The sequence below is a fragment of the Symphalangus syndactylus genome, chromosome 19 (assembly GCF_028878055.3).
Source record: "Symphalangus syndactylus isolate Jambi chromosome 19, NHGRI_mSymSyn1-v2.1_pri, whole genome shotgun sequence".
Taxonomy (NCBI): domain Eukaryota; kingdom Metazoa; phylum Chordata; class Mammalia; order Primates; family Hylobatidae; genus Symphalangus; species Symphalangus syndactylus.
Window position 1 is genome coordinate 11,407,170 of NC_072434.2, and position 26,716 is coordinate 11,433,885.

General features: G+C 42.0%; 1 protein-coding gene and 1 long non-coding RNA gene across 7 annotated transcripts in view; one reads left to right on the forward strand and one right to left on the reverse strand.

The window, feature by feature from the left end:
- LOC129458129 (uncharacterized) lies at nucleotides 1–24,879 on the reverse strand. Its single transcript, XR_008649544.2, has 4 exons — nucleotides 24,649–24,879; nucleotides 23,041–23,192; nucleotides 2,397–2,518; nucleotides 1–451 (listed from the first exon to the last, which is right to left on the reverse strand). It is a non-coding gene; the product is annotated as an uncharacterized lncRNA (long non-coding RNA).
- The window catches only part of LPGAT1 (lysophosphatidylglycerol acyltransferase 1), a 93,002-nt gene continuing 89,959 nt past the window's right edge, over nucleotides 23,674–26,716 (forward strand). For 2 of the 6 annotated variants that reach the window (XM_055233736.2, XM_063613160.1), the window contains exons 1-3: nucleotides 23,677–23,874; nucleotides 24,117–24,264; nucleotides 25,129–25,393. In XM_055233736.2, coding sequence (XP_055089711.1) covers nucleotides 24,193–24,264; nucleotides 25,129–25,393 — 337 coding nt within the window. In that variant the 5' untranslated portion in view covers nucleotides 23,677–23,874; nucleotides 24,117–24,192. Of the gene's footprint in view, nucleotides 23,875–24,116; nucleotides 24,265–24,960; nucleotides 25,003–25,128; nucleotides 25,394–26,716 lie in introns of those variants that run through there. The other 4 variants (XM_055233737.2, XM_063613162.1, XM_063613161.1 and 1 more) reach the window with 4 other exon arrangements.

Sequence of the window (26,716 nt, forward strand, 5' to 3'; positions counted from 1 at the left end):
TATGTTCAAATTAATTGATTTGAAAGATTTCGAAACATGCTGAGGCTCAGAACCCCATGCTAGTTCAGGGCTTCTCAGTTGTGCTACCATTGACATTTTGAGCCAGGGAATTCTTTGTTGTGGGGGACTTTCCTGTGCATTGTGAGATGTTTAGCAGCATTCCTGGTCTTTACCCATTAGATGTCAATAACAAGCCCTCACCCTCAAGTTGTGATAACTAAAAATGTTTCCAGACATTGTTAAATCTTCATCCCTTGGTTGGGTGGAGGGGGGGCAGGTAACTGGGAGATTCATCCCCTGAATGGATCTCAGGTGGGTTGACCCTAGCTGAGATCCACTGCCCTAGATCAATTAAATCATCAAGTCTGGAGATCGGAGCTTGGGCATGGGTCTTCCCGAGGGCAGATCCAAGTTTTGTGAGGCTTGATGCTTATAAAATTTTGGAGTCTTCCTGTAAGAAAAATAACAAAGATTATAAATACAAATTTTTGTATGGAAGTGAATAGAATATTAGAATATTTAGAATGGGTAAATAAAGACAATAATTATTATTTATATGGAGATTTATATCCCTTTTATTTGAGATCACCATGGGCAATTTGCCAGCAGAAATTCTTCTTGATCGCAACGTGGCTTTCTCTCCCCACCTAGGTCACTGTACAAGTTTCAGCACTCACAGGGGCCTGTGTGATTGAGGTACCTTTAAGTCTAAACGTTCTGAGCAAGCTTCATGGTGAATCTACCTCTGGGCCTTCTCCTGCTACAGCACACTAGCTCTGGATGGAATCCCAGACCAGCAGAACAGGCACGATGCCCACGAGGCCCAGCCATCTTAATCACAATTTCAGAAAACTTGGCATTAGAAGGTAGGTTGGAGGTGGGCAGGGAGCACAGCAAGAGGGAATTGAGATTGCAGCTAAAACCCAAAGCCTGGAGTACCCCCCAAGCCTGGAGTGGCCCCAAACTAGAAAAAAACAGCTCCAGCCACTCTGCTGAGCTAACATCAGCCAAACACACAATAAGAGATGGTGTATAAAAGAATTGGCTTTTATTCTTTAAAATATGTCGGCCGGGCGCGGTGGCTCACGCTTGTAATCCCAGCACTTTGAGAGGCCGAGGCGGGCGGATCACGAGGTCAGGAGATCGAGACCACGGTGAAACCCCGTCTCTACTAAAAATACAAAAAATTAGCCGGGGGTGGTGGCAGGCGCCTGTAGTCCCAGCTACTCGGAGAGGCTGAGGCAGGAGAATGGCGTGAACCCAGGAGGCGGAGCTTGCAGTGAGCCGAGATTGCGCCACTGCACTCCAGCCTGGGCGACAGAGCGAGACTCCGTCTCAAAAAAAAAAAAAATAAATAAATAAAAAAAATAAAATATGTCAACGTCATAAAGAACAAAGATAGGCTGAGACACTGTTCCAGACTGAAGGAGAAAAAAGGAATGTTATTGTAAGTATAAGATGTGATCCTAGGGACAGCATTAGGAGATACACCTAATGCTAAATGACGAGTTAATGGGTGCAGGAAATCAACATGGCACATGGATACATATGTAACAAACCTGCACATTGTGCACATGTACCCTAAAACCCTAAAGTATAATAAAAAAAAAAAAAAGATGTGATCCTGGATCGAATACTGTATGGGAAAAAAAAGTAGCTATAAAAGCCATTATTGAGACAATCAGTAAAATTGGAATATGTGTTATATATTAGATAAAAGTATTTTATTAATGTTAAATTCACTGAATTTAATAACTGAACAGTGGTTATGTAAAGAGAATATCCTTATTCTTAGGAAATCTACATGAAGTTTTAAAGGCTATAGAGATGATATGCAACCTACTCTCAAATAATTTAGGAAAACCTTTTTATAGACAGAGACAGAAAAAGATTGATAAAGCAAATATAGCAAAATATTTAAAATTGATGAATCTTGGTAAAGCATATGTGAAAAATTTGGGGTTGTTTTTCCAACTTTTCTGTAAATGTGAGATTATATCAAAATTAAAAGTTAATTTTAACAAGTATCCATGAATCACCTGAATCAGAATACTGGAGTATTTGCTACAGATGCAGATTCATGGGACCTGCCACTGACTATTGAATCAGAAATTCAGGGAGTGTGGACAGGAGAGGTTAGAACCTGGCAATTTTCATTTACAAAAACATTCTTGGTGATTGTAATGTACACTAAAGTTTGAAAAACATTGGGAGTGTACTTCAATTAAAAATCAATTATGGCCAAGTGTGATGGCTCACACCTGTAATCCTAGCACTTTGGGAGGCCAAGGCGGGCAGATCACCTGAGGTCAGGAGTTCAAGACCAGCCTACCCAATACGGTGAAACCCCATCTCTACTAAAAATACAAAAATTAGCTGGGTGTGGTGACACATACCTGTAGTCCCAGCTACTTGGGAGGCTGAGGCAGGAGAATTGCTTGAACCCGGGAGGTGGAGGCTTCAGTGAGCTGAGATCGAGCCACTGCACTCCAGCCTAGGCAACACAGCGAGATTCTGTCTCAAAAAAAAAAAAAAATCAGTTATAATGTGGCTGGGTACAGTGGCTCACGCCTGTAATCCCAGTATTTTGGGAGGCCGAGGAAGGAGGATCCCTTGAGCCCAGGCGTTTGAGACCAGCCTGGGCAGCACAGAGAGACCCTGTCTCAAAAACAAACAAAAGAATCATAATTATAAGCCTTCACTGGCCAATGCATTTTCTTTTCATTTTGAAAAAATTTTTAAAACTCAAAACCTTTTAAACTTTATTCCATTTCTTATTTTTTAAATTTTTTTATCTTAAAAAGAAAAAAATTAAATTTTCTAATTGTCCACCTGCCCTCCTTCAAGCCAATGCATTTTCTTAGCTTAATCAACTAAATGTCTTGAAGAATACTACTACTAGCTAAAACGTGTCATGTGTTTATCATGTGGTAAGCATGATACATATTTTATTCAGTTCTCGCAATAATTCCTATGAATTGCTATAATTATACTCCTTACAGATAAGGAAATGGGGTTACATAAATTGCCAAGGTCATATAGCTATTAAGGGATACATCCAGGATTGGAACCCAAGAACAATCTGACTCTAGGGCCATACTTTTGCCACTCTGCTTTTGAGCCTTGCTAGGAAACCACATGGTAAGGTTATTGGCTTTGGCTATTATAAAATTGACATGTTATTTATCTCTTTTAAAGTCAGCCTTTAATTGCATATTAAGGAAGGAAGGAGTGGTGCAGCTAATACAATGAACATTATGATAAGGCATAAAATTCCCCCTGCTGATCTTCCATCCTGGTGACAAAGCCTTGGCTCTGTGACTAAGATAAGGCTATACAGCCTGTTGTTTCTTCCTGAGCACTACTATGATTTTCCCATCACAGATCCTTAAATATTCTTCAGCCTGCAGGTACCAAGCTGGGTGAGATCTGGGTATACCTTCTTTAGAGATCCACCCTTGGCATTGGAAGAGTTCTTCAATGAGGTAGAATGTCATCACAGTTTTAAACTAGGAAAGGAATTGTCCCCGATGAAACCCAGGAAGTGACTTGACTAAAATAAAAAGTAAGCATTGCCCAGGGTACAGCTCAGCCTCTTCTGGTACCTCCATTCTTCTGAGTTGCAGTTCTCTGCAACAGTCATTCCACAGAGAAAAGCCTGAGGTAGCTCACTGGACTTTCAACAATAAGCCCATGAATTGAGTTGGGTGAGCATTAGTCTCACTAATAATATGGATAGATTTAGATTGAAAACCAGTCTCCCAATTCCACAGGCCAAGCTCTTCCATAAACCATAATGCCTCCTGAATAAAAGAGATCAATACTGAAAGTTTGTTGGAATCATGGCCTCATGTGTTTGTGCAGATTGATAAATGCAACCCTAGCAGTAAAAAGTAAAAATGTGTTTTTTCAGCAGTGGCCAGCTGAAATGTAATATGTAAAGAGTTAGTAATAATTTTTGTTGAGAGATTCATCTTTTCTAATGAGAAAAATGAAAAGCTGTCAGCAAAAAACACACCACTATTTTGAAAAGATTGATGAAGCACCCCCAGCTCAGCCCCAGCACAGCACAGTTGTTGTAATCCTCCATAAGAACCTTCAGGTTGCAGGTGACATAATCTTATATAAAAAATTCTAAGAAATCCACTTAAAAACCATAAGAACTAATAAATGAGTTCAGCAAAGTTGAAGGATACAAGATTAGTATACCGAAATTAATTATATTTCCATATGCTTGCTATGAAAACTGTGAAAATGAAATTAGGAAACCAATTCTATATACAACAGCATCAAGAAGAATATAATACTTAGGAATAAATTTAATAAAAGAAGTATAAAACCTGTACTCTGATAACTACAAAATATTGTTGAAATAAATTAAAGAAGACAAAAAAATGAAAAGACTTAATATTGTTAAGATGGCAATACTCCCCAGGGCACTATAGATATAACACAATCCTTATCATAATTCCATCTGGCCTCTTTACAGAAATCAACAAGCTGATCCTAAAATTAATATGGTAATTCAAGGGACCCAGAATAGCCAAACAATCTTGAAGAAGAAGAATAAAATAGGAGGACTCACACATCCTGATTTAAAACTTACTACAAAACTACAGTAATCAAAACAGTATGGTACTGGCATAAGGAGAGACAGTCATACAGATTAATGGATAGAATTGAGAGACGAGAAATAAACCCTCACATCTATGGTCAATGAATTTTGACAAGGGTTTTAAGACCATCCAATGGAGAAAAGATAGTCTTTTTAAGAAATGGTACTGGGAAAACTAAATACCCATATGCAAAAGAATAAAGTTGGATACCTCCCAAACTTGTACCACATATAAAAATTTATTCAAAATGTAGGACTAAAACTTAAAATCTTAGAAAATGTAGGTGTAAATCTTTGTGATCTTGAATCAAGCAATGGCTTCCTAGATATGATACCAAAAGCACAAACAACAACAACAAAATATAAATTGGACATCATTAAAATTAGAAGTTTTGTGCTTTACCCCCAAAAAGGTGAAAAGAAGCCAGGAGTGATGGCTTACGCCTATAATCCCAGCATTTGGGGAGGCCAAGATTAGAGGGTCACTTGAGTCCAGGAGTTCAAAACCAGCCTGAGTAACACAGCAAGACCTTGTCTCTACCAAAAAAAAAAAAAAAAAAAGGTAGCCCGGTGTGGTGGTGTGCCCTTGTGGTCTTAGCTACTCAGGAGGCTGAGATAGGAGGATAGCTTGAGCCCAGGAGGTTGAGGTTGCACTGAGCTGTGATTGTGCCACCGCACTCCAGCCTGAGTGACAGAGCAAGACCCTGTCAAAAAAAAAAAGAAAGAAAGAAAAGAATGTGAAAAGAAAATCTGCAGAATGGGAGAAAATATTTGCCATATATATCTGATAAAGAAGTCACATTTAGAATATATAAGATATTACAACTCAACGATAAAAAGATAATCCAATTAAAACAAAGCATCTCAATAGCGATTTCTCCAAATAAAATATACAAGCCCAGGCGTGGTGGCTCATGCTTATAATCCCAGCACTTTGGGAGGCCGAAGTGGGCAGATCATGAGGTCAGGAGTTCGACACCAGCCTGGCCAACATAGTGAAACCCTGTCTGTACTGAAAATACAAAAATTAGCCAGGCATGGTGGTGTGCGCCTGTAGTCCCAGCTACTCGGGAGGCTGAGGCAGGAGAATCTCCTGAACCCAGGAGGTGGAGGTTGTGGTGAGCTAAGATCATGCCACTACACTCCAGCCTGGGCAACAGAGTGAGACTCCATTTCAAAAAAAAAATAGTAATGCAAAATGGGGATATATTAGGCCATTCTTACATTGCTATAAATAAATATCTGAGACTAGGTAATTTATAAGGAGAAGAAGTTTAATTGGCTCACGTTTCTAAAGCCTTTACAGAAAGCATGGTGCTGGCATCTGCTTGGCTTCTAGGGAAGCCTTGGGAAGCCTACAATCATGGTGAAGGCGAAAGCGGAGCAGGCACGTCACATGGCAAAAGCAGGAGCAGGCAAGGTGGGGGAGGGTGCCACGCACTTTTAAAGACCAGATCTCTTGTGAACACACTGTGAGAGTTCACTTATCACCAAGAAGATGGCCCAAGCCATTCATGAGAGATCAACCCCAATGATCCAAACACCTCCCATGAGGCCCCACCTCCAATACTGGGGATTACCTCTCAACAGGAAATTTGGGTGGGGACAAATATCCAAACTCGTTTTTTTTTTTTTTTTTTTGAGATGGAGTCTTGCTCTGTTGCCCAGGCTGGAGTGCAGTGGCACCATCTCAGCTCACTGCAACCTTCACCTCCCAGATTCAAGCGATTCTGCTCCGGCCTCCCAAAGTGCTGGGATTACAGGCATGAGCCATCGTGCCCGGCCAAACTCTATCAGAGGAAACTCCTAGTAACTCTTTTGCTTAATGTGTCTTAAGATGCATGAATTACAACTTATCTAGTTGATCAGAAGCTCATAAAGATGGCTGAAAATAGCTTTCCAGTTGGGGTCAGAAGACAAGTCCTTTTGTTGAGACTGAGGGGAGAAAATTTAGATTGAAGTTTAAAGTAAAGAAGACATTGTATTTGAAATGAGACAGGCTCACGTGGCTTATGCCTGTGAAATGAACGTGGCTCACGCCTGTAATCCCAGCACTTTGGGAGACTGAGGCGGGTGGATCACGAGGTCAGAAGATTGAGACCATCCTCGCTAACACCGTGAAACTCCATCTCTACTAAAAAAAAAAAAATACAAAAAAATTAGCTGGGGGTAGTGGCAGGCGCCTGTAGTCCCAGCTACTCGGGAGGCTGAGGCAGGAGAATGGCCTGAACCCGGGAGGTGGAGATTGCAGTGAGCCGAGACTGCGCCACTGCACTCCAGCCTGGGCGACAGAGCGAGACACTGTCTCAAAAAAAAAAAAAAAAAAAAGAGAGACAAATGGGATGGGAAGCTGATCAAGGAGCTATAAAAGGCTTTCCAAGTGACTCAAGGCCTAATCGAGTTTGGAAGCCATGTTGTATTGTGCTGCCCTTCTGTACAGAGTTGTGTGATTTTTTTCAACTGAGCCCAACATCTCCTATGTGAGTATGACAAAAAAAGAAAACGGATTCAAGGCCATCCCTCGTATTGTGGGGCAGGTGTAATATAAAGACTAGGGGAGGCTGGGTGCAGTGGCTCACGCCTGTAATCCCAGCACTTTGGGAGGCCGAGGTGGGTGGATCAGTTGAGATCAGGAATTTGAGATCAGCCTGGCCAACACGTTGAAACCCCATCTCTACTAAAAATACAAAAAATTAGCGGGGTGTGGTGGCATGTGCCTGTAATGCCAGCTACTCAGGAGGCTGAGGCAGAATCTCCTGAACCCAGGAGGCAGAGGTTGCAGTGAGCCGAGATCACGCCACTGCACTCCAGCCTGGGCAACAGAACAAGACTCTGTCTCAAAAAAAATAGACTAGGGAACAGGTAAGTTGAAGGAAATAGTGAGTTATTAAAGTGACAAGTGAGGTAATAAAAGCCCAGAGGAGAGATAGGGAGTGGGAGAAAGAAGAGTGGGGTGTTTCAAGGTAGCAGCAGTGAGGGAGTGAGCAATAGAAGACCAGGAGGTTGTGGTCAGAGGCCTGAATAATGGAGCTTAAGATTTCATAATCAAAGCAGTTCTGGGTGGTGACCAGGTCCAAGGTGACCCTGAGAGTGGATGCTATATAATTCCTAAATCTGTTTCTTTGGAGCCCCTAGATCATGGGGCAGCCTTTTAGCTTTTTGACTTAATCAGTTATGCCAGAGCTAGAGGCAGGATTTATCACTACCTTTTAAAAGTAGAGAGAAACATATCTGCCCTTGCCATATATGCATTTGACTCCCAGGTAATCTAAATGTATACTGGTCACAATAATAAGATTTTCAGAATTATTTCATTCACATTATTTTTCATGTATTTTACAATAAAGTTAATTCAAGCTAACGTGACTAAATGCTGCAGGATGAAATTGGGCTCTTTTACAGTAATACATAATAATATTAAGAATTGCTAATTATTATGTTGCAAAGAAAACATATATGTACTTCATTGATGTAAAAAGTACAAAGACGTGCTCCTGTGGGCTTATTACAGATTAAATATATTAAATTAAATATAGATTAAATAGATTAAATATAAATGGAGAAAAAGGAAGCAAAAAAGGCATGTAAGTGTAAATTTTCATTCCACATAAAGCATTTTCATTACTGTTTGCTTGGCTCAACCTCTTAATGGTAAAGCCACCAATTAGTTCTATGGTGCAAAACAGAGTGCTGCAATTAAGAGAGTATCAAAAGGTCTTCCAAAAGTTCATGAAAAATTCATATTATGAAAAACTATGCATGAATTTCAAAATTTTTTTTCACTGAAACAAACTCATACTAACTTGTTTGTGTCTGAACAGGATCTAGTTTGAGGCACTAAGAAGGCTAAGATATCAGTTTGATTTTCTCAAAATCTCGATGAAAAAAATGAAAAAAAAAAAAAAAAACCACATCAGTTTGAAAAGAGCCCCTATCGGAGCAAATTCTGCTAAAATGAAGCAAAAAGAAACATCAAATTTATGGTGAAGCTTGGGTGGAAGAATGTTGAAATCACTGATGCCATATCAAAAGTTTATGGTGACAATGCGCCAAAGAAATCAACAGTTTACAAGTGGATAACTCATGTTATTAATAAGAAGGGTTGAGACGATGTTGAAGATAAAGCCCACAATGGCAGACCGTCCGTGTCAATTTTCAAGGAAAAAATAATCTTGTTCACGCTGTAATTGAAAAGGACTGATGATTAACAGCACAAACAATAGCCAACACCATAGACATCGCAATTGGTTTGGCTTACATAATTCTGACTGAAAAATTAAAGTTGGCCAGGTGTGGTGGCTCACGCCTATAATCCCAGGACTCTGGGATTATAGGCCAAGGTGGGTGGATCACCTGAGGTCAGGAGTTTGAGACTGGCCTGATCAATACGGTGAAACTCCATCTCTACTAAAAATACAAAAATTAGCCGGGCATGGTGGTATGTGCCTGTAGTCCCAGCTACTGGGGAGGCTGAGACAGGAGAATTGCTTGAACCTGGGAGGCAGAGGTTGCAGTGAGCTGAGATCACACCACTGTACTCCAGCCTGGGCAACAGAGCAAGACTCTGTCTCAAAAAAAAAAAAAAAAATTAAAGTTGAGCAAACTTTCCACTCAATGGGTGCCAAAACTGTTGTGCTCAGATCAGCTGCAGACAAAAGCAGAGCTTTCGATGGAAATTTTAAATAAGTGGGATCAATACCCTGAAGGACTTCTTTGAAGAATTGTAACCGGAGATGAAACAGACCTTTACTAGTATGACCTTGAAGACAAAGCACAATCAAACCAATGGCTGCTAAGAGGTTGAAGTGGTCCAGTCAAGGCAGGAGCAGACTGGTCAAGAGTAAAGGTCAGGCCAGGCATGGTAGTTCACGCCTGTAATCCCAGCACTTTGGGAGGCTGAGGCGGGTGGATCATGAGGTCAGGAGTTCAAGACTAGCCTGGCCAAGATGGTGAAACCCCCGTCTCTACTAAAAATACAAAAGAAAAAAATTAGCCAGGCATGGTAGCGGGCGCCTGTAATGCCAGCTACTCGAGAGGTTGAGGCAGAGAATTGCTTGAACCCCAGAGGCGGAGGTTGCAGTGAGCCGAGATTGCACCACTGCACTCCAGCCTGGGCGACAGAGTGAGACTCCATCTGAAAAAAAAAAAAAAAGAGAATAAAGTCATGACAACAGTTTCCCGGGATCCTCAATGCATTTTGCTTGTTGACTTCCTGGGGGGCCAAAAGAATGACAACATTTATTTATTATGAGAATGTTTAGAGATAGCTGAAGCTTTAGTAGAAAAATGCCTGGGAAAGCTTCACTGGAGAGTACTTCTCCACCACAACAATGCTTCCGCTTATTCCTCTCATCAAACGTGGGCAATTTTGTGAGAGTTTTGATGGGAAATTTTGATGGGAAAATCTTTTTTTTTTTTTTTTTTGAGACGGAGTTTTGCTCTTGTTGCCCAGGCTGGAGTGCAATGGCACCATCTTGGCTCACCACAACCTCCGCCTCCCGGCTTCAAGCAATTCTCCTGCCTCAGCCTCCCGAGTAGCTGGGATTACAGGCATGCACCACCACGCCCGGCTAATTTTGTTTTTTAGTAGAGATGGGGTTTCTCCATGTTGAGGCTGGTCTCGAACTCCTGACCTCCAGGTGATCCGCCAGCCTCAGCCTCCCAAAATGCTGGGATTACAGGCGTGAGCCACTGTGCCCAGCATTGATGGGAAATCTTTAGACATCCACCTTACAGTCCTGATTTGGTTCCTTTGGACTTGTTTTTGTTTCCTAATCTTTAACAATCTTAGGGCACCCATTTTCTTCAGTTAGTAATGTAAAAAGACTGCATTGACATGGTTAAGTTCCCAGGACCCTCAGTTCTTTAGAGATGGACAAAATGGCTGGTATCATCACTGATAAAAGTGTCTTGAATGTGATGGAGCTTATGTTGAGAAATAAAGTTTATATTTTTTATTTTTATTTTTTAATTCCATTTTTCTAAGAACTTTCTGCAGTCCCCCTCATATACACTGTTTGTTATACCTATTAAAAAGGTGAAACATATTCAAAGAATGTTAAGGTTATTAGAAAACAACAACAACCATAAGTAAACAATAATTTCCTTCACTATGTTTAGTGCATGAGTTTAGAAATCTGATAGAATGAATATTTGCAAGTATGGCCAGAAGCACAGTTCTCATACCAATAAAACCTAGAAAAGTAGCTAATGGAAATGACTGGAACACTTACTAGCAGGAGGAAAAAACATTTTAGAGAATATCTAGATGAAAGATTTTCTTGGCTTCATTTATAGCAAATCTGTGTGGGGTTAGGTGTGGTTGTTAGGCTACAAAGAAGATCATTTTCCTTGGGGAACACAGTGATCTGAGGTGGTTGAAATGCCTAAAGGCAGCAAGTTAAAGAGACATAACTTTTCTTTATAGCCTTTGATTTTGGAAACTAAGGCTCAGACCAGATAGTTTATTTGAGCATACCTTGTGTTTTGCACTTCATTTTATTGTGCTTTGCAGATATTGTGCTTTCTACAAATTGAAGGTTTGTGGCAACGCTGTGTTGAGCAAGTCTTAACAGTGACATTTTTCCAACAGCATGTGCTCACTTCTTGTCTCTGTGTCACATTTTGGGAATCCTCACAATATTTTCAACTTTTTCATTATTATTATATCTGTAATGATAATCTGTGATCAGTGATCTTTGATGTTACTATTGTAATTGTTTTGGGGTTCCAAGAACCTTGCCTATAGAAGGTGGGTGACCTTAATCAATAAATGTGTGTGTTCTGTTCGTTCCACCAATTGGCCATTCCCATCTTTCTTCCTCTCCTTGAGCCTCCCTATTCCTTGAGGCACAACAAAATTGAAATTAGGCCAATTAACCTACAATGGCCTCTAAATGAAAGTGAAAGGAAGAGTTGCGTTTTTCACTTTAAATCAAAAGCTAGACATAATGAAGCTTAGTGAGGAAGGCAGGTTGAAAGCCAAGACAGGCCAAAAACTAGGCCTTTTGCACCAGTTACCCAGGTTGTGACTGCAAAGAAAAAGTCATTGAAGGAAATTAAAAGTGCTACTGTAGTGAACACATGAATAAGAAAGCAAAACAGCCTTACTGCAGATAGGGAGCAAGTTTTAGTGGTCTAGATAGATGAAATCAGCCACAACATTTACTTAAGCTAAAGTCTAATCCAGAGCAAGGCCCTAACTCTTGAATTCTATGAAGGCTGAGAACGGTGAGGAAGCTGCAAAAGAAAAGTTGGAAGCTAGCAGAGATTGATTCATGAGGTTTAAGGAAAGAAGCCATTTCCATAACATAAAGTGCAAAGTGAAGCAGCAAGTGCTGATGTAGAAACTGTAGCAAGTTATCCAGAAGATCTAGCTAAGATGATTGATGAAGGGGGCTACACTACACCCTAGATTTTCAATGTAGACAGAATAGCTTTATATTGGGAGGAGATGCCATCTAGAACTTTCACAGCTAGAGAGAGGTCAATGCCTGACTTCATAGCTTCAAAGGATGGCTAAGGCTCTTGTTACGGACTAATGTAACTGATGACTGGGCAGAAGCCAATGCTCATTTACCATTCTGAAAATTCTAGCCCTTAAGAATTACGCTAAATTGACTCTTTCTGTGCTCTATCAATGGAACAACAGAGCGTGGATGACAGTGCATGTATTTATAACATAGCTTACTAAATATTTTAAGCCCACTGTTGAGACTTACTGCTCAGAAAAAAAAATCATTTCAAAATATTATTGTTCATTGACAATGCACCTGATCATCCAAGAGCTCTGATGGAGAGGTACAAGAAGATTAATGTTGTTTTCTTGCCTGCTAACAAAGTATCCATTCTGCAACCCATGGGTCAAGGAGTAGTTTTGACTTTCAGGGCCTATTACTGAAGATAAATATATTTCATAAGGCTATATCTACTATGGATAGTGATCCCTCTGGTGGATTAGGGCAAAGTAAATTGAAAATCTTCGGGGAAGGATTCACCATTCTACATGCCATTAAGAATGTGATTCATGGAAGGAGGTCAAAATATCCACATTAGCAAGAGTTTGGAAGAAGTTGATTCCAATCCTCATGGATGACTTTGAGGGATTTAAATCTTCAATGGAGGAAGTCATTGCAGATATGGTAGAAACAGCAAGAGAACTAGAATGAAAAGTGGATCCTGAAGATGTGACTTAATTGTCACAATCTCATGATCAAACTTGAATGGATGAGGAATTGCTTCTTATGGATGAGTCAAGAAAGTAATTGCTTGAGATGAAATCTACTTCTCCTGGTGAAGATGCTTTGAACATTGTCAGGATGACAACAAAGGATTTAGAATATTACATAACTTAGTTGATAAAATAGTGTCAGGGTTTGAGAGGACTGACTCCAATTTTTAAAGAAATTCCACTATGAGTAAAATGCTATCTAACAGTGTAGCATACTACAGATAAATCTTTCATGAAAGGAAGAGTCAATCAATGCTGCAAAATTCATAGTTGTCTTAAGAAATTGCCACAGCACCTCAACCTCCAGCAACCATCACTGTGATCAACCAGTAGCCATCGACGTGGAGGCAAGACCCTTTACCAGCAAAAAATTACAGCTTGCTGAAGACTCATAACTGTAAGCATTTTTCAAGAATAAAGTATTTTAAAATTAAGGTTTGTACTTTTTTTAGACATAATGCTACTTTACACTTAATAGACTACAGCGTAATGTAAACATAACTTTTATATGCACTGGGAACAAAAAATATTTTATCACTCGCTTTATTGCAGTGGTTCGGAACCAAAATTGCGTTATCTCAGAGGTATGCTTGTACTTTGGATAAGGCAAAATCCTCTTATATAGACCCCAGTGTTTTAGTGCTCAAGAATATATAAATTAGAGTAGTCCTATGTAGAATTTGAATCCATATTTCACTCTTGTACTTGAGTTAATCCATGCAGTCTTAGAAATAGCATTTCCATCTCTCACCATGTCCTGCCAATTTTACCCCTAAATTTCTCTCAAACCCATCCTTTTTCCCTCAACTCCACCATCATCAGCTTAGCCCAAGCCACCCTCCTCTCTAGTCTGGATACTGCAATAATCTCCTAACTGTCTTATCAATTGCACTCCTTCCTTCCTGCATTTAGTTTTCTATAAGACAGCCAAAATGTAATCTTTAGGAAAAAATCAGATCATATAACTATGAGGGTGACCAATCCCTTGGTTTGCCTGGGGCTGTTCCGATTTTAGCACTGAAAGTCTCACATCCCTCAGTCCTAGGCAAACTGGGATGGTTTAGCACCCTAGGATTCTGCTCAAAACCTGCCAGCACCTTCCAGTCATCCTTGGAATAAAGCCCTTTATGATGCTCTGCAAAGCCCCATAGAATGTATCTCTTGCCCACCTCACCAGCTCATCTCAGACTAGGCTCCCCTTGGACTCACCACTGTGGGTGCACTAGTTTTATCTTAATTTTGAGAATTTATTGTGATCTTTTCCACCACATGGCCTTTGCCCTTCATTTCCCTTCAAAGGATGTACCTTCTGCCTCTGTTAGTTAACTCAGCTTCATCCTTCATATCCCAGCTTAATTGCAATTCATTACATTAGGTTCCTCTAATACAAGTTCTCAGAATATTCTGTTGCTTTCCCTCAGGTCACATACCTCAGTTTGTCATTGTATAATTTTCCATTAGTAGTTTTATGTCTGCCTCCCATACCAGCCTGTAAACTCTTTGAGTGTAAGAACCATGTGTGTTTTGTTTATCACTGTGGATTTGACTCCTAGAATGTGCCTGGCACATATAAAAAGGGGTTCAATAAATATCCACTTCAGTTCCACTGCTAATGTCACAGGTCAGACTTGAGATTTCTGAAGCATTTCTCTGCTTCTAATCTGTTCACCTTCCAAATCATAATACCCACTAGTGTCATGGTAATCTTCTAGATGTGGATGCCCTGTACATTTCCACAGATACCATTGTGTCCCATATTGGTCTGCTGATCTGCCCTTGTATATAATTAGAAAAGGTACATTTATTAAGAGTATACTATGCACCAGCACTGTGCTAAATATTTTATATATTTAATATAATTTGCACCTCACAATCACCCTTGAGGGACATTCTTCCTATTTTACATGCGAGGAGACAAAGGCTTAGAGAGGTTAGGTAACTAATCCATTACCACATAGAGTTTGCAAGAGATGCAACCAGAAAGGTACCTGATGCGTAAACCCTTGCATTTTTGTCTTTCAATTGTATGTTTTATTAGTTATAATTAGGCTTGGCTGTACATGACAAGAAAGTCCAAAGTACAATAGTGGCTTAAGCGAGATAGAAAATTACATCTATCTCACGGTTTTCCTCTGGTCTCTCCTGTTAAACAGATCAGAGGAAAGCAGTCCAGGGTTAGGATGACCTGATTATCAGGGATGCACACGTGTTATTTGCGCTCCCTAGCTTGTGACTTCCACCTTCAGGTCCAAAATGGCTACCTGGGCTCCAGTTTCCTCAACCCTGTTTAGTTAACAGGAAAAAAGAAGATGTGTCCCTCATCCTCTAAGGATACCTTAGAGAAGTCACAGATGACACTTCTGTTTATATTTCATTGGCCAGATTATAGTCATATGATCAGATCTTACTGCAAAAGATGCTGGGAAATATAGTCCATGCTTTTGTTGTCCATAGGCTGAACTTAAAAAAAAAAAAAATCCTCCTATAAGGAAGAAAGAAACAATGGATATTGGGGGAAAAAAACAGCATCTGCAAAACACACGCTAGAGCAAGTTCTACTTATGACTTTCAAAATTATCTACAATTTAGTTTCATCCTACATAATGTTCTAGTTTTCCACCTCTCACTCATTTTAAACCATTGCCACAACGGGCCACTCACCTCTGTTTCCCAGACATATCAAACTCATTTTCGATTTTACTCTCCTTGCTTTTTCTCCTACTTGGGAGGGCTTCCTGTCAACCTACATAAATTCTACCCACACTTTACTGATTAGCTCATTTTAGAGGACATTATCCTCTAAAAGTTTCCTTTATATTAGCTTTCTGTCCCCTAAATAGAATGGAAGAAGCAAAATTGGGGGTACATAGCAAGCACCTAATAAATACTTACTGATTAATATATAAAATAGCCTTACTTAACTCCTTTAATTCTTATGTGGACCACTGCTTTATTCAGGATTTTTCACTATTAGTTTACGCCAGGTGACTTCTGTAGTCCCTCTTCCCCTCTCTTGTGAAAATATAGGCACCTAATGAATATTTATTAAGTACATGTTTGGTTTTATTTTATTGTTTTTGGAGACAGGTTCTCCCTCTGTTGCCCAGGCTGGTGTGCAGTGGTGCAATCACAGCTCACAGCAACCTCAAACTCCCAGGCTCAAACACTCCTCCTGCTTCAGTCTCCCCAGTATCTGGGACTACAAGTGCATGTCACCATGCCGAGCTAATTTTTTGTAGAGACAGGATTTCGCTATGTTGCTCAGGCTGTTCTCAAACTCTTGGCCTCTCAAAGTGCTGGGATTACAGGTGTGAGCCACCACACTCCACCATTAAGTACATGTTGAAAGCCCCCATTGCTCCAGGTTATCCACTTAGAGCTCTCACTTGGTTTCAATTTCTGAATTGATGTGGTGGTATTTGCTGTATTGTAGGGCACTACTTCTCAAACTTTATATGCATACAGATCACCTAGGAATCTTATTAAAATGCAGATTCTGATTCAGGAGATCCAGGGTGGAGCCTGAGATTCTGTATTTCTAAAATATCCTAGGTGGGGCTGGGTGCAGTGGCTCATGCCTATAATCCCAGTACTTTGGGACGCCAAGGCAGGAAGATCACCTGAGGCCAGGAGTTTGAGATCAGTTTGGACAACATAGCAAAACCCTGCCTCTACCAAAAAAACAACAACAACAACAAAAAGCCACGCAAATTAGCCAGGCATGGTGGTGTGTGTGTCTGATGTCCCAGATACTTGGGAGGCTGAGGTGGGAGGATCACCTGAGCCCAGGAGACACAGGTTGCAGTAAGCTGAGATCACACCACTGTACTCCAGTACACCACTGGATAACAGAGTGAAACCCTGTCTCAATAAATAAATAAATATAAATAAATAAAAAATAAATAAAATAAAATATCCAAGGTGATGCCAATGTTGGCAGATGTAAATAGCAAGGCTGTGGAGATCCTCAGATTATCTGCCCCAGATCACATGAAGATGCATTTTAAAGCAAAAGATCCCTGGATCCCACTTCAGACCTATGAGATCAGAATCTCTGAGATGGGACCCCAGAATCTGCATTTTAACGAACTCTCTAGCAGATCTTCATATACACTAATATCTGAGTTTAAAAAGAACCCTAGATGATTTTTATGATTAGGCCTGTTTATAAGTAGGCAGCTTTTTGAAATAATGCCATTCAGTTCAGCATAACATGGAGTAACTGAAACTACCAAAACTTAAGAAATTAAACAATGTAACTTGTTAATATAACTTGAATGGTTCTGAGTTTTTTTAAATCCCATACTTTAAGCTGCAGCATTTTAGCATCACTCTTTTGCCCATAGCTTTGTTTGATTCATAGCACTTAGAGCAGGAGAACCTCCCCTGCCCCACTTTGGGATATCTCATGGCTGTAGGCTTGCCAGCAGCTGGTTCCAAATAATTCAGATCTCTACTTCAGCTTATGCTTTGAAGAAAAAATTTAAGAGAAACAAAACATTTGAAATTGTGTTTCATAAAATATTTCTTGAAGACATTTCAAGAGAAAATCACTTGTAAAGAAATTCTTTCCTTAACCTTATTCTTATTTCGTTTAACCAATAAATACCTGCTTACTTAAAGGAGTTATTGATAGCGTCTAACAAGATTGTGTGTGTGTGTGTGTGTGTGTGTGTGTAAGAACTTTGTCACCTGAAAAGCAGTGGAGAAATGCAAGGTGGCATGACTTTCATTACAGCAGAGTATTAGCCAATAGGCTTAGCCCCAAAATGATAAATTAATCTTAAACATACAGTTGGAGTCGGAACAGAGTGAAAAGTTCTGCTCAAATCCCTTATGATTTAAGCTGATGTGATGAGAAGCATGGAAAGAGCCAAGCTACACTACAGAAGGCTTGGATAACACGGGGAAATTTAACCCAGGTAAAGACAACTAATATGGTTTAGAGGAAACATTAAACACCACTATCAACCCTGAATGTCTTGTTCATCTCTGATATATAAGATCATCAGGGAATAGGTAAAGCAGATCAAAACGTGGTGAGGGAGGGGAGCAGGGAGGCTGGATCTCCGTAACCTAAGGGACTGTATGGGGACCCAGGAGTCAGGAGACCACGCATAGGGCCACCAACCTTTTGCCAGGACTGAGGAATTTCCTGGGAGGCGGGAGTTTCAATAGTAAAACTATGGGTAAAATCCTGCGTAAGCCAGGATGAGCTGGTCACCTCGATACCACGCCAACTCGATTTCTGGTCTACTATATGATGAACAAACTGCATAAGTTCTCCACAACTTATTTTCCCCATTCATAAGTGGAATTATTCTGTTCCCTCTCTCCCTCCCTCCCTCCTTTCCTTCCTTCCTTCTTTCTTTCTTTTTTTTTTTTTTTTTTGAGAGATTTGAGAGAAGAGCCTCGCTCTGTCGCCCAGGCTGGAGTGCAGTGGCATGATCTTGGCTCACTTCAACCTCCACCTCCTGGGTTCAAGTAGTCCTCATGCCTCAGCCTTCTGAGTATCTGGGATTACAGGCATGTGCCACCACATCTGGCTAATTTTTGTATTTTTAGTAGAGACAGGGTTCACCATGTTGCCCAGGCTGATTTTGAACTCCTGAACTCAAGTGATTCACCCACCTCAGCCTCTCAAAGTGCTAGGATTACAGGCGTGAGCCGCCACGCCCTGCCCCGGTCTTCCTTTTCAACAACAACAACAAAAAAAAATTCCTTTCTCTTGTCAAATATCACTAAATTACACGACCCCAACACTAGAACAAAGATGTTCCAATTATTATTTTTTTAATTTGTGGGGGGCCCAGCGCGGTCGCTCACACCTGTAATCTCAGCACTTTGGGAGGCTGAGGCGGGTGGATCACAAGGTCAGGAGATCAAGACCATCCTGGCTAACACGGTGAAACCGCATCTCTACTAAAAATATTAAAAAAAAATAGCCAGGCGTGGTGGCGGACACCTGTAGTCCCAGCTACTCAGGAGGCTGAGGCAGGAGAATGGCATGAACCCAGGAGGCAGAGCTTGCAGTGAGCCAAGATTGCACCACTGCACTCTAGCCTGGGTGACAGAGCAAGGCTCCGTCTCAAAAAAAAAAAAAAAAAAAAAAAAAAAAAAAAAAATTTGTGGGGAAATCCAGAAACTTAGGTACGTAGGAGATAAAAGTTTCCAGAAGAAGTTAGGGGCTTGCTGTCAATGATAGGACTTGAAGTTATAACATGAAAGAAAGCTTGAGATGTGAGATTCAGTGGTCTCCTGGAGATGCAGGTGAGGACACAGGAAGAGGGTAGAAATCAGGGCAAATAGCTTAATCTCCCCATTTGTACAATGTGGGTAACAATACGGTGCTTTTAAAGTCGTTGTGGGCTAGGCGCAGTGGCTCATGCCTGTAATCCCAGAACTTTGGGAGGCTGAGGCAGGTGGATCTCCTGAGTTCAGGTGTTCAAGGCCAGCCTGGGCAACATGGCAAAACCCTGTCTCTACAAAAAATACAGAAAAACTAGCTGGCTGTGGTGGCATGCGTCTGTAGTCCCAGCTACTTGGGAGGCTGAAGTGGGAGGATTGCTTGAGACTGGGAGGTGGAGGTTGCAGTGAGCCGGAGATCAGGCCACGGCACTCCAGTATGGGAGACAGAGCGAGACCCTGTCTCAAAAAAAAAAAAAAAAAAAGTCATCGTGAAGATTAAATGAATTAATGTATGCAAAGCACCAAGAACATGGCCTGGATTGTTGAAAGTGATCAATAAGTGCCAGTGATTATTATTATTTTAACACAATATTTTGAATCTTATGTTATGAAAATGCAAGTTTAAATCTGAACTATGTGTTATTCATAGGTGTACTATGTGATTTTGTAGGTTCTGTGAGTAGAAGAACTTGCCAAAATATCCTTCTCCAAAACGTCTTACAAATATACTCATCCATTACAATACCTGATAATCTGCCAGCAGAAATACGTTAAGGCTTTGGGGGTTTTAGTTTCTTTATAAAATACTAATGCTTTAGGAAGAGAGTTCTCTTTTCCATTTTTTAGCCATAAGCCTCTTGTCATGGATTAGCTGACCACACCAGGAAGGGGAGATAAGGACTGAGCCAAGGAAACACAACATTGGACAGGTGAGAAAGAAGGTTCTAGCTTAGAGTATTATCTGGTTGGGGAGCAGGGAGAGGCCTCATGTGGAGTCTTCAGGGACCTTTGGAAACTAGGGATAATTTTAATCTTAAGAAGGGAAAAGAGAAGCTAGCTGAACAGGAGAGGAGCATGGAGGAGACACAATTGTTTACTTTACAGTATTGTTGAGGGTCAATCATGTTAATAAAAAGAGTTGCTGAAATGGCTGAGAGTTGCAGTCAAGTCTGGATGATTTTTTTTTTCTTTGAGACAGAGTCTTGCTCTGTCACCCAGGCTAAAGTGCAGTGGCATGATCTAGGCTTACTGCAACCTCTGTCTCCCAGGTTCAAGCGATTCTCGTGCCTCAGCCTCCCGAGTAGCTGGGATTACAGGTGGGCGCCATCACACCTGGCTAACTTTTGTATTTTTAGTAGAGATAGGTTTTCGCCATGTTGGCCAGGCTGGTCTTGAACTCCTGACCTCAAGTGATCTGCCTGCCTCAGCCTCCCAAAGTGTTGGGATTACAGGCGTGAGCCACCACACTCAGCCAAGTGTGGATGATTTGGCTCACCCTGTCTAAAAAATTTTAAGGTTATAAGCCCTGGAGCATTTTACATAAAATAATTTTTGACATGAATATAGAAGAGAACATCCATATATATTTCCATTTTTTGTTTGAAATTAAAGCTGACAACAGTCAGAATGCATGACTCTTCTGGGCTGCTGATTTCAAGCTTGCGACTGTTTCCTAGTAATGTAGGGGGCCTGTGCCAAGTCATTGAAGGTTATTGCTGGTAGGGTTTCTCCCTAGACAGTAAATAGTTCATTGGAGCTTTAGTGCAGAAACCAATACAGGTAGGTAAAATGTTTTTATAATTGCCACTAGGAAAAAGAGAGGGCCCGGGGGTACTCTTTGGCCCAAGGGAACCTCTCCCTGATTATAACCTAATTTGTGGTGTGTATGTGGACCAGATGGGTGGAATTAAACCTTCTAAGGTATTGTGGTTAGATTGCTTTCAAATGACTGGCGATTCCAAGAAATATAAGAAATCCTCTTTCTTTTTCAAAGGACCATTCTCTTGTGGTTCAAATGTGGGCTTTCGAAACAGAAGCAATAACGTCTGTGGCTATAGGGTGGGGTCTGTTCGTTTCCCTCTTTTCTCTATTGGGATGTACATGAAGGTGTTGAAATTGTTGGCTTCATGTTTGTGTTTTGATAAAGATGGCTCTAAGGTAGCAGGATAGGGGACTAGCAGGTAACTAGTCATTGAAGAAGATCCTTGTTTTCCACAGAACAGTCTACCCTGGAGAACTGGCTTTTTCAACCTTTCTGTTACAGTCATTCAGAGCATTCATACATCTCTCTGTCCATGGTGCAATAAAATAGGCTATGGAAAAATCTCAGGAGGCTTCCTAAGTGGTTGAAAGGAGGCAGGGCAAAAAAATTGTAGTATAGGTAAGAGGAAGGTAAAACTAACTAAAATGAACTTCGAAATGCAAGAAATAAATACAAGCATCATCTGAAATTGTTCCCTTAAGAAGTCAGCCCTAACAGTTTCTTATCTATTATAGGAGCTGAATTATCTTGAAACTGTGATATTGTGGTCAGAAAGTTAAGAAGATAACCCCTCTCCTACACCCTTGGCACAAAACCAGAGCATGTCTATACCTGGAACATAATGTGTTGTACTGTTTGTTGAGTTTCAAGAAAAGTCTAATGAGGTTAGAAGCAGTTAATAGGAGGATATCTGAAAAGATCAAGGAGATTAGGGCTTACCTACTCCTTCCATAAGGAGATACTGAAATGGCAGAATTCTGCAGTGAACATCCAATGAGAGATGGTGATCAGCAAGCCGAGGGGATAGGCCTCAGAAGAAACCAGACCTCCCCACACTTTGATCTCTGACTTTGGCCTTCAGAACTTCGAGAAAATAAGTTTCTATTGTTTAAGCCACCCAGTTTGCAGTATTTCGTTATGGCAGCTCTAGCTGACTAACACACATGAGAATACATATGATCAAATGATTTAAAATTATGAAGGGTCTAGAAGAGAATGTGATCATCTCAGAATACCTCTAAGTCAGGGCTTCTTAAAGCAAGGTCTGCATACTACTTGCATCAGAATCACCTATGATACTTTTTAAAAAGCAGGTTCTCAGGTCCACTGGACCTAGATTATTAAAATGTTCTGGCATGATGCCTAAGAATCTGTCTCTTTGGTAGACACTTCAAGTGTTGTTTTTGTACACTAAAAAGCCAGAGGTCCTGCCCAACCTCTGGCTCTTTTCTGAGCCTGAAAATGAATTCTGGGCCTGGTACTAATTGCATTTCATCAAGTGCTGCTGTGTCTGGTCCTCTGGCAGATGGTCCCTGATCCAGGAATCACGTGTAAATCCCATTGTAGGTTATCTCTCTCCAGGTGTCAGCCAACGTTTACGCAGCATGTGGGAAAGCTGAATGGGATGGACCAGATGGAATCCTTAGAGTTTATTCTTGATTGTGGAAATAAATATGTGCCTCACCTATCTTACTTAAGAATATAAAGACATATTTTGAATAATAAAGTATACATATTCTCTCTCTCATGAGATTTACTTAAAGATCTTATTACCTTGTCAATAGAGAATGCAAGGAATAGAATGGGGCATATCTTTCCTTCACCTGTGGACCTAAGAGGAACTGAAATTAAAGAAATTTGAGAGTCCAAAGCAAACGCTGTGATGAACATTTTCAAAGTAGGCAGAATAGGTGGCATTCTAATTCAAATACGGCAGTTCCCTAGGGAGTGTAAAATCTGCCTTGCCCCATCCCTTCCATTTACAAATGTGCTTAAGGGACATAAGGTTTTATAAACAGGGGTTTTAAAAACTAAAATTTAGGCAGATCATTTAAGGATGCTCAAGGGGGTAGGTCAATGGACTATTTCTCTATTTTCCTTCAGGTGGTCCAGCCTTTGAACCAGAATGCAGCTATAGTATCCCAAGTGATGGGGTCTGTCTAGGAGTTCCCATGGCCACCGTTTTTTGTGTTTTCGGTTTTTCTTTTTATGGCGGTGGCGGGGGCGGGTGAGTATTTACTTAACGCTAGGCACTTGGCTGTTTTTTCCTTCTTGACTAACCAGATTTCAGTTTCTCTGTGTAGACCATTCATTTCCACTGAGTTTCTTGGTGGGGTGGTGGGGGCGGGGGCGATGAATGGGAAAATGGAATTGCCATTAATGTTCCAGCTGCTTTCCTGAAACAAGACTTTTGACCGTAAAAAGAATGAATTTGAAACTCTAGACAATAATACACTGCAGAGGTTAAGAAGAAAAGCCATGAGTGCAACCGGGTTTCATTAAGAATGAAAAGTGGACATTTAGCCGTCAAGGAGACAGGTCCTAGTTTGGGCAGAAAAGAGCGCCCTAACAATGAAAGGCGGCCGTGTTGGCTCAAAAGGGGCTCTCAACTGAAACCAAGGCACTCCTGGGGTGTGAGGATGGGTGTTGATTCCCAGATCTTTCCGAGCGGCCCTTTCCCTCAGTATGTTCGGGACTCATTGAGGTCCTGGCCGAGCGTCCAGGTAGCCCCGAGAGCCCCGACTCGCTGGTGCAGGGGTAGGGGGCGCGGGCCAGGCGGGGCAAGCCGGCCAGGCAGCGGCGGCCGCGCTTTCATTAGAGGGCGCTGTGGGGGCGGCTCCGCCGCAGTCCCGACTCCCGCCGCTTCCTCCCGCCGCCCCTCCCCGCCAGTCCCAGCGAACCCGGCTGGGCCTTTGGGGACCGAGTCTCGGCGCCGCCGGGGAACGGGCGCGGGCCGCGCCACAGCCGGAGCGGGGCAGGGCCCCGCCGCCGCCTTCTTCCGCCGGCCCCGCCGCCGGCCATGCATTCTTCCGGCTCCTCTGACTTCCAAAGCCCCGGCCGGGGCCCGGCCAGCCCGAGGTAACCCCCGGCTCGGCGGCCGCAGGCCCCGGAGCGGCAGCGGAGCCGGGCCAGGGGAGGCGCTGGGGGCGGGGAAGGGGGCGTCGTCGTCTCGTGGCCCGGGGAGGCGGCAGCGGCCTGAGGGACGAGGGCGCGGTAGGCCCCGGGGAGGAGGCGGGGGCGCGGGGCATCCGCCCGCCTCCCCGGGACCCGCCCCGGTGACAGGTCCGGCCTCTGAGTCCCCGCCGTCCCTCTGTCCGCAGGCAGCCACGAGGGGAGTAGGGCGCCAGCGCGCCCGCTCGCGCCGCGCCTGGGGCCGCCTGGGCCGCCGCCGCGTCCATGACCGCGACCCCTCGGCGGGGGACACCCGCCCCCGCGCTCCGCAGCCGCCCGCCGTCCGCGCCCGCCGAGGTGAGCCCGGAGCGCGGGCCGCGCCCGCCGCCACGACCCTTCCACATCCGCGGAAACCGCTGCAGGCTCCACCGGCCCCCCGCTCTGCGGTCGCCTCTTCTCTGCTCCTTTCATCATCCCCCGCTTCCCTGCCCTCTGGTCGGAGATCTCATTCTCTTCATCCCCAGTTCCTTGGCTTTTACCTCTTTCTGGCTTTTGCTCCCCTCCCCCTACTCCTGTCCTTCCTCTTTTTCGCCTTATGACCCCCTACTTTCTTCCTCTCACCTTGTAAGCTTTTTTTCTAGGCCCCCCATTTTTTTCTTAAAAAAAAAAAAAAAAGGGAAACAAAAACCCTATTGCTACAAATGAGAATTTTGAGGGTAACTCTTCGCTAGAGCCAGAGACCTTTTAAAGGAATGCATCAGTGTGCAGGAATCGTGGTGGTGAGGAGACCGAGGTCCTTAGTATCTGGGAAATCTGATCGAGAGGACCCTGTTTCGGTCATGTCACTCGTGTCTTCAGTTTGGAGATCCTGAGGGTGTCTGAAGCGAGTGGATCTATTTTTCTAAGTCCAATAGACGACCGCAGTGAGACACGGTGCGGGGACGGCCACCGATTACTGAATGGGAATTGTGTTATCATTTGCTAAATATATTGTGACATACTCCGTGCCTCGGTGAACAGCTCCCTTGACCTTGTGCGGCTCCTCCTCCCTCGCTCTCTGTCCCCCTCTGGAATTTCCCCTGAGAGATCACCGAGGTACTACACCCGGAAAGCTTCGACCCTCGCTTTTTTATTTTGTGCTGGGGGCGATTTCTATGTTGGTGACTGTTTAGATATATTTAATGAATTTTCCTTTTTAAGTGAATTTTTCTTTCACCCCAGAAAGACAGGACGGAGTCCAATGTGAGAATGGCTATGACTTTGGAAGAAGCTCCGTGGCTGGGCTGGCTCTTGATGAAAGCACTGATGAGGTTTGCCTTCATGGTCGTCAACAACCTGGTTGCTATTCCATCCTACATCTGCTATGTAATTATACTTCAGCCCCTTCGAGTGCTGGACAGTAAGCGGTTCTGGTATATCGAAGGAATCATGTATAAATGGCTTTTAGGAATGGTGGCTTCCTGGGGATGGTATGCTGGATATACAGGTAAGAGTGAGAACACTTTTCTTTAATGCATAAGAAAAAATTTGTCACGAACCATGATTAAATATATATTACACTTTGGGTTGAGGATGCTTTCATGTCTTCACTATTCAAAAAAATAAAAAGAAAACAGTTCTATTGGATTTCTCTTCAGAATCCCAGGAAGACTGATGTTTTCAGAAGTATAATTTCATAATTATGTATTGGTAAATTTCTTAGTGTTTTTATTGTGATTGACATACATTTATTAAAACTGGTCTGCAAAAGCTCTGGTAGAGGAATTCAGGAGTGCATTGTATAGGACTCGAGAGCTTATAAAGTGAAGATGTAAGATATTTCATCTACTTCATGGAAGATGCCCATAAACATTGGAAATTTAGAAAAACAGTGGAACCATATTTGTGCTAAGATAGTTTAATAAGTTTCTTCATCATTTAATGTGATATTGTACTGTTAGCCTTTTGAGCGAGCAAAAATGGCTTTCTTTTCTCTTATGTATGTTTCTTTTGTTTATTAGAATCTGTATTTTATCTCATAAATCTGAGAGTATGAAATATAAAAAATTAAGTTAACTTTGTTAAGCTAATTTATCTTCTGAGTGTCTTTAAATAGATTGTGATTTCTGCCTTTAAATTGCATTTGGGGAAGCAAGAGTAACACTATTCAGAAGTGGACTTTTATAGAACTAAATGAGAAGTATTTATTTTCTGAGATAAACCTTATATACTTTGAGAACTTATGCCCTTGCTGTGAAAATTCTGTGTCGTTTATTTTATTTATTTCATTTTTTTCCCTTAAGAATTAAGATAATGAAAAAATCATAGAGGTTTTTAGCACTTGTCAGATGTGGAGGCTTTTAGCACAGAAATTCCTACCTGATAGGCAGGCTCCTTGGAGATCATGCAGATGCTGTGGTCAGTAGAGGCTGTAGTTCGTAGCTTGGCAGAGTGAGGAGGGGTACTCCCAGGGCCAAGCAGTATGGCAGTTCTCCATTTGAAATTCTGTCTCCCTCTTTCCTGCCCAGGCTGCACCTGCACATTTTATCCACACACGCAAGAGAAGGACTGATAGTATACAGCTTTTATGGAGTCTGACAGACTCTTGCTATGTCTGAGTATTCTCAGTTGCCCCAGATGAAGCCTTTTCTCCTTCCGGCAGTGGCATTTATTATTATGCAAGAGCTGAAGCCCCTAGGATAGTGTATGCATTGCTTCCTTGTCATCTGTCTTGTTGAGATTCCAATGCTTTTTGGATATAGTAGTTGAGCTTCTTCTAGCCCTTTTTTAGGACTTGGTGGTAGCAACAGCAGCGGTACAGAAAAAATGA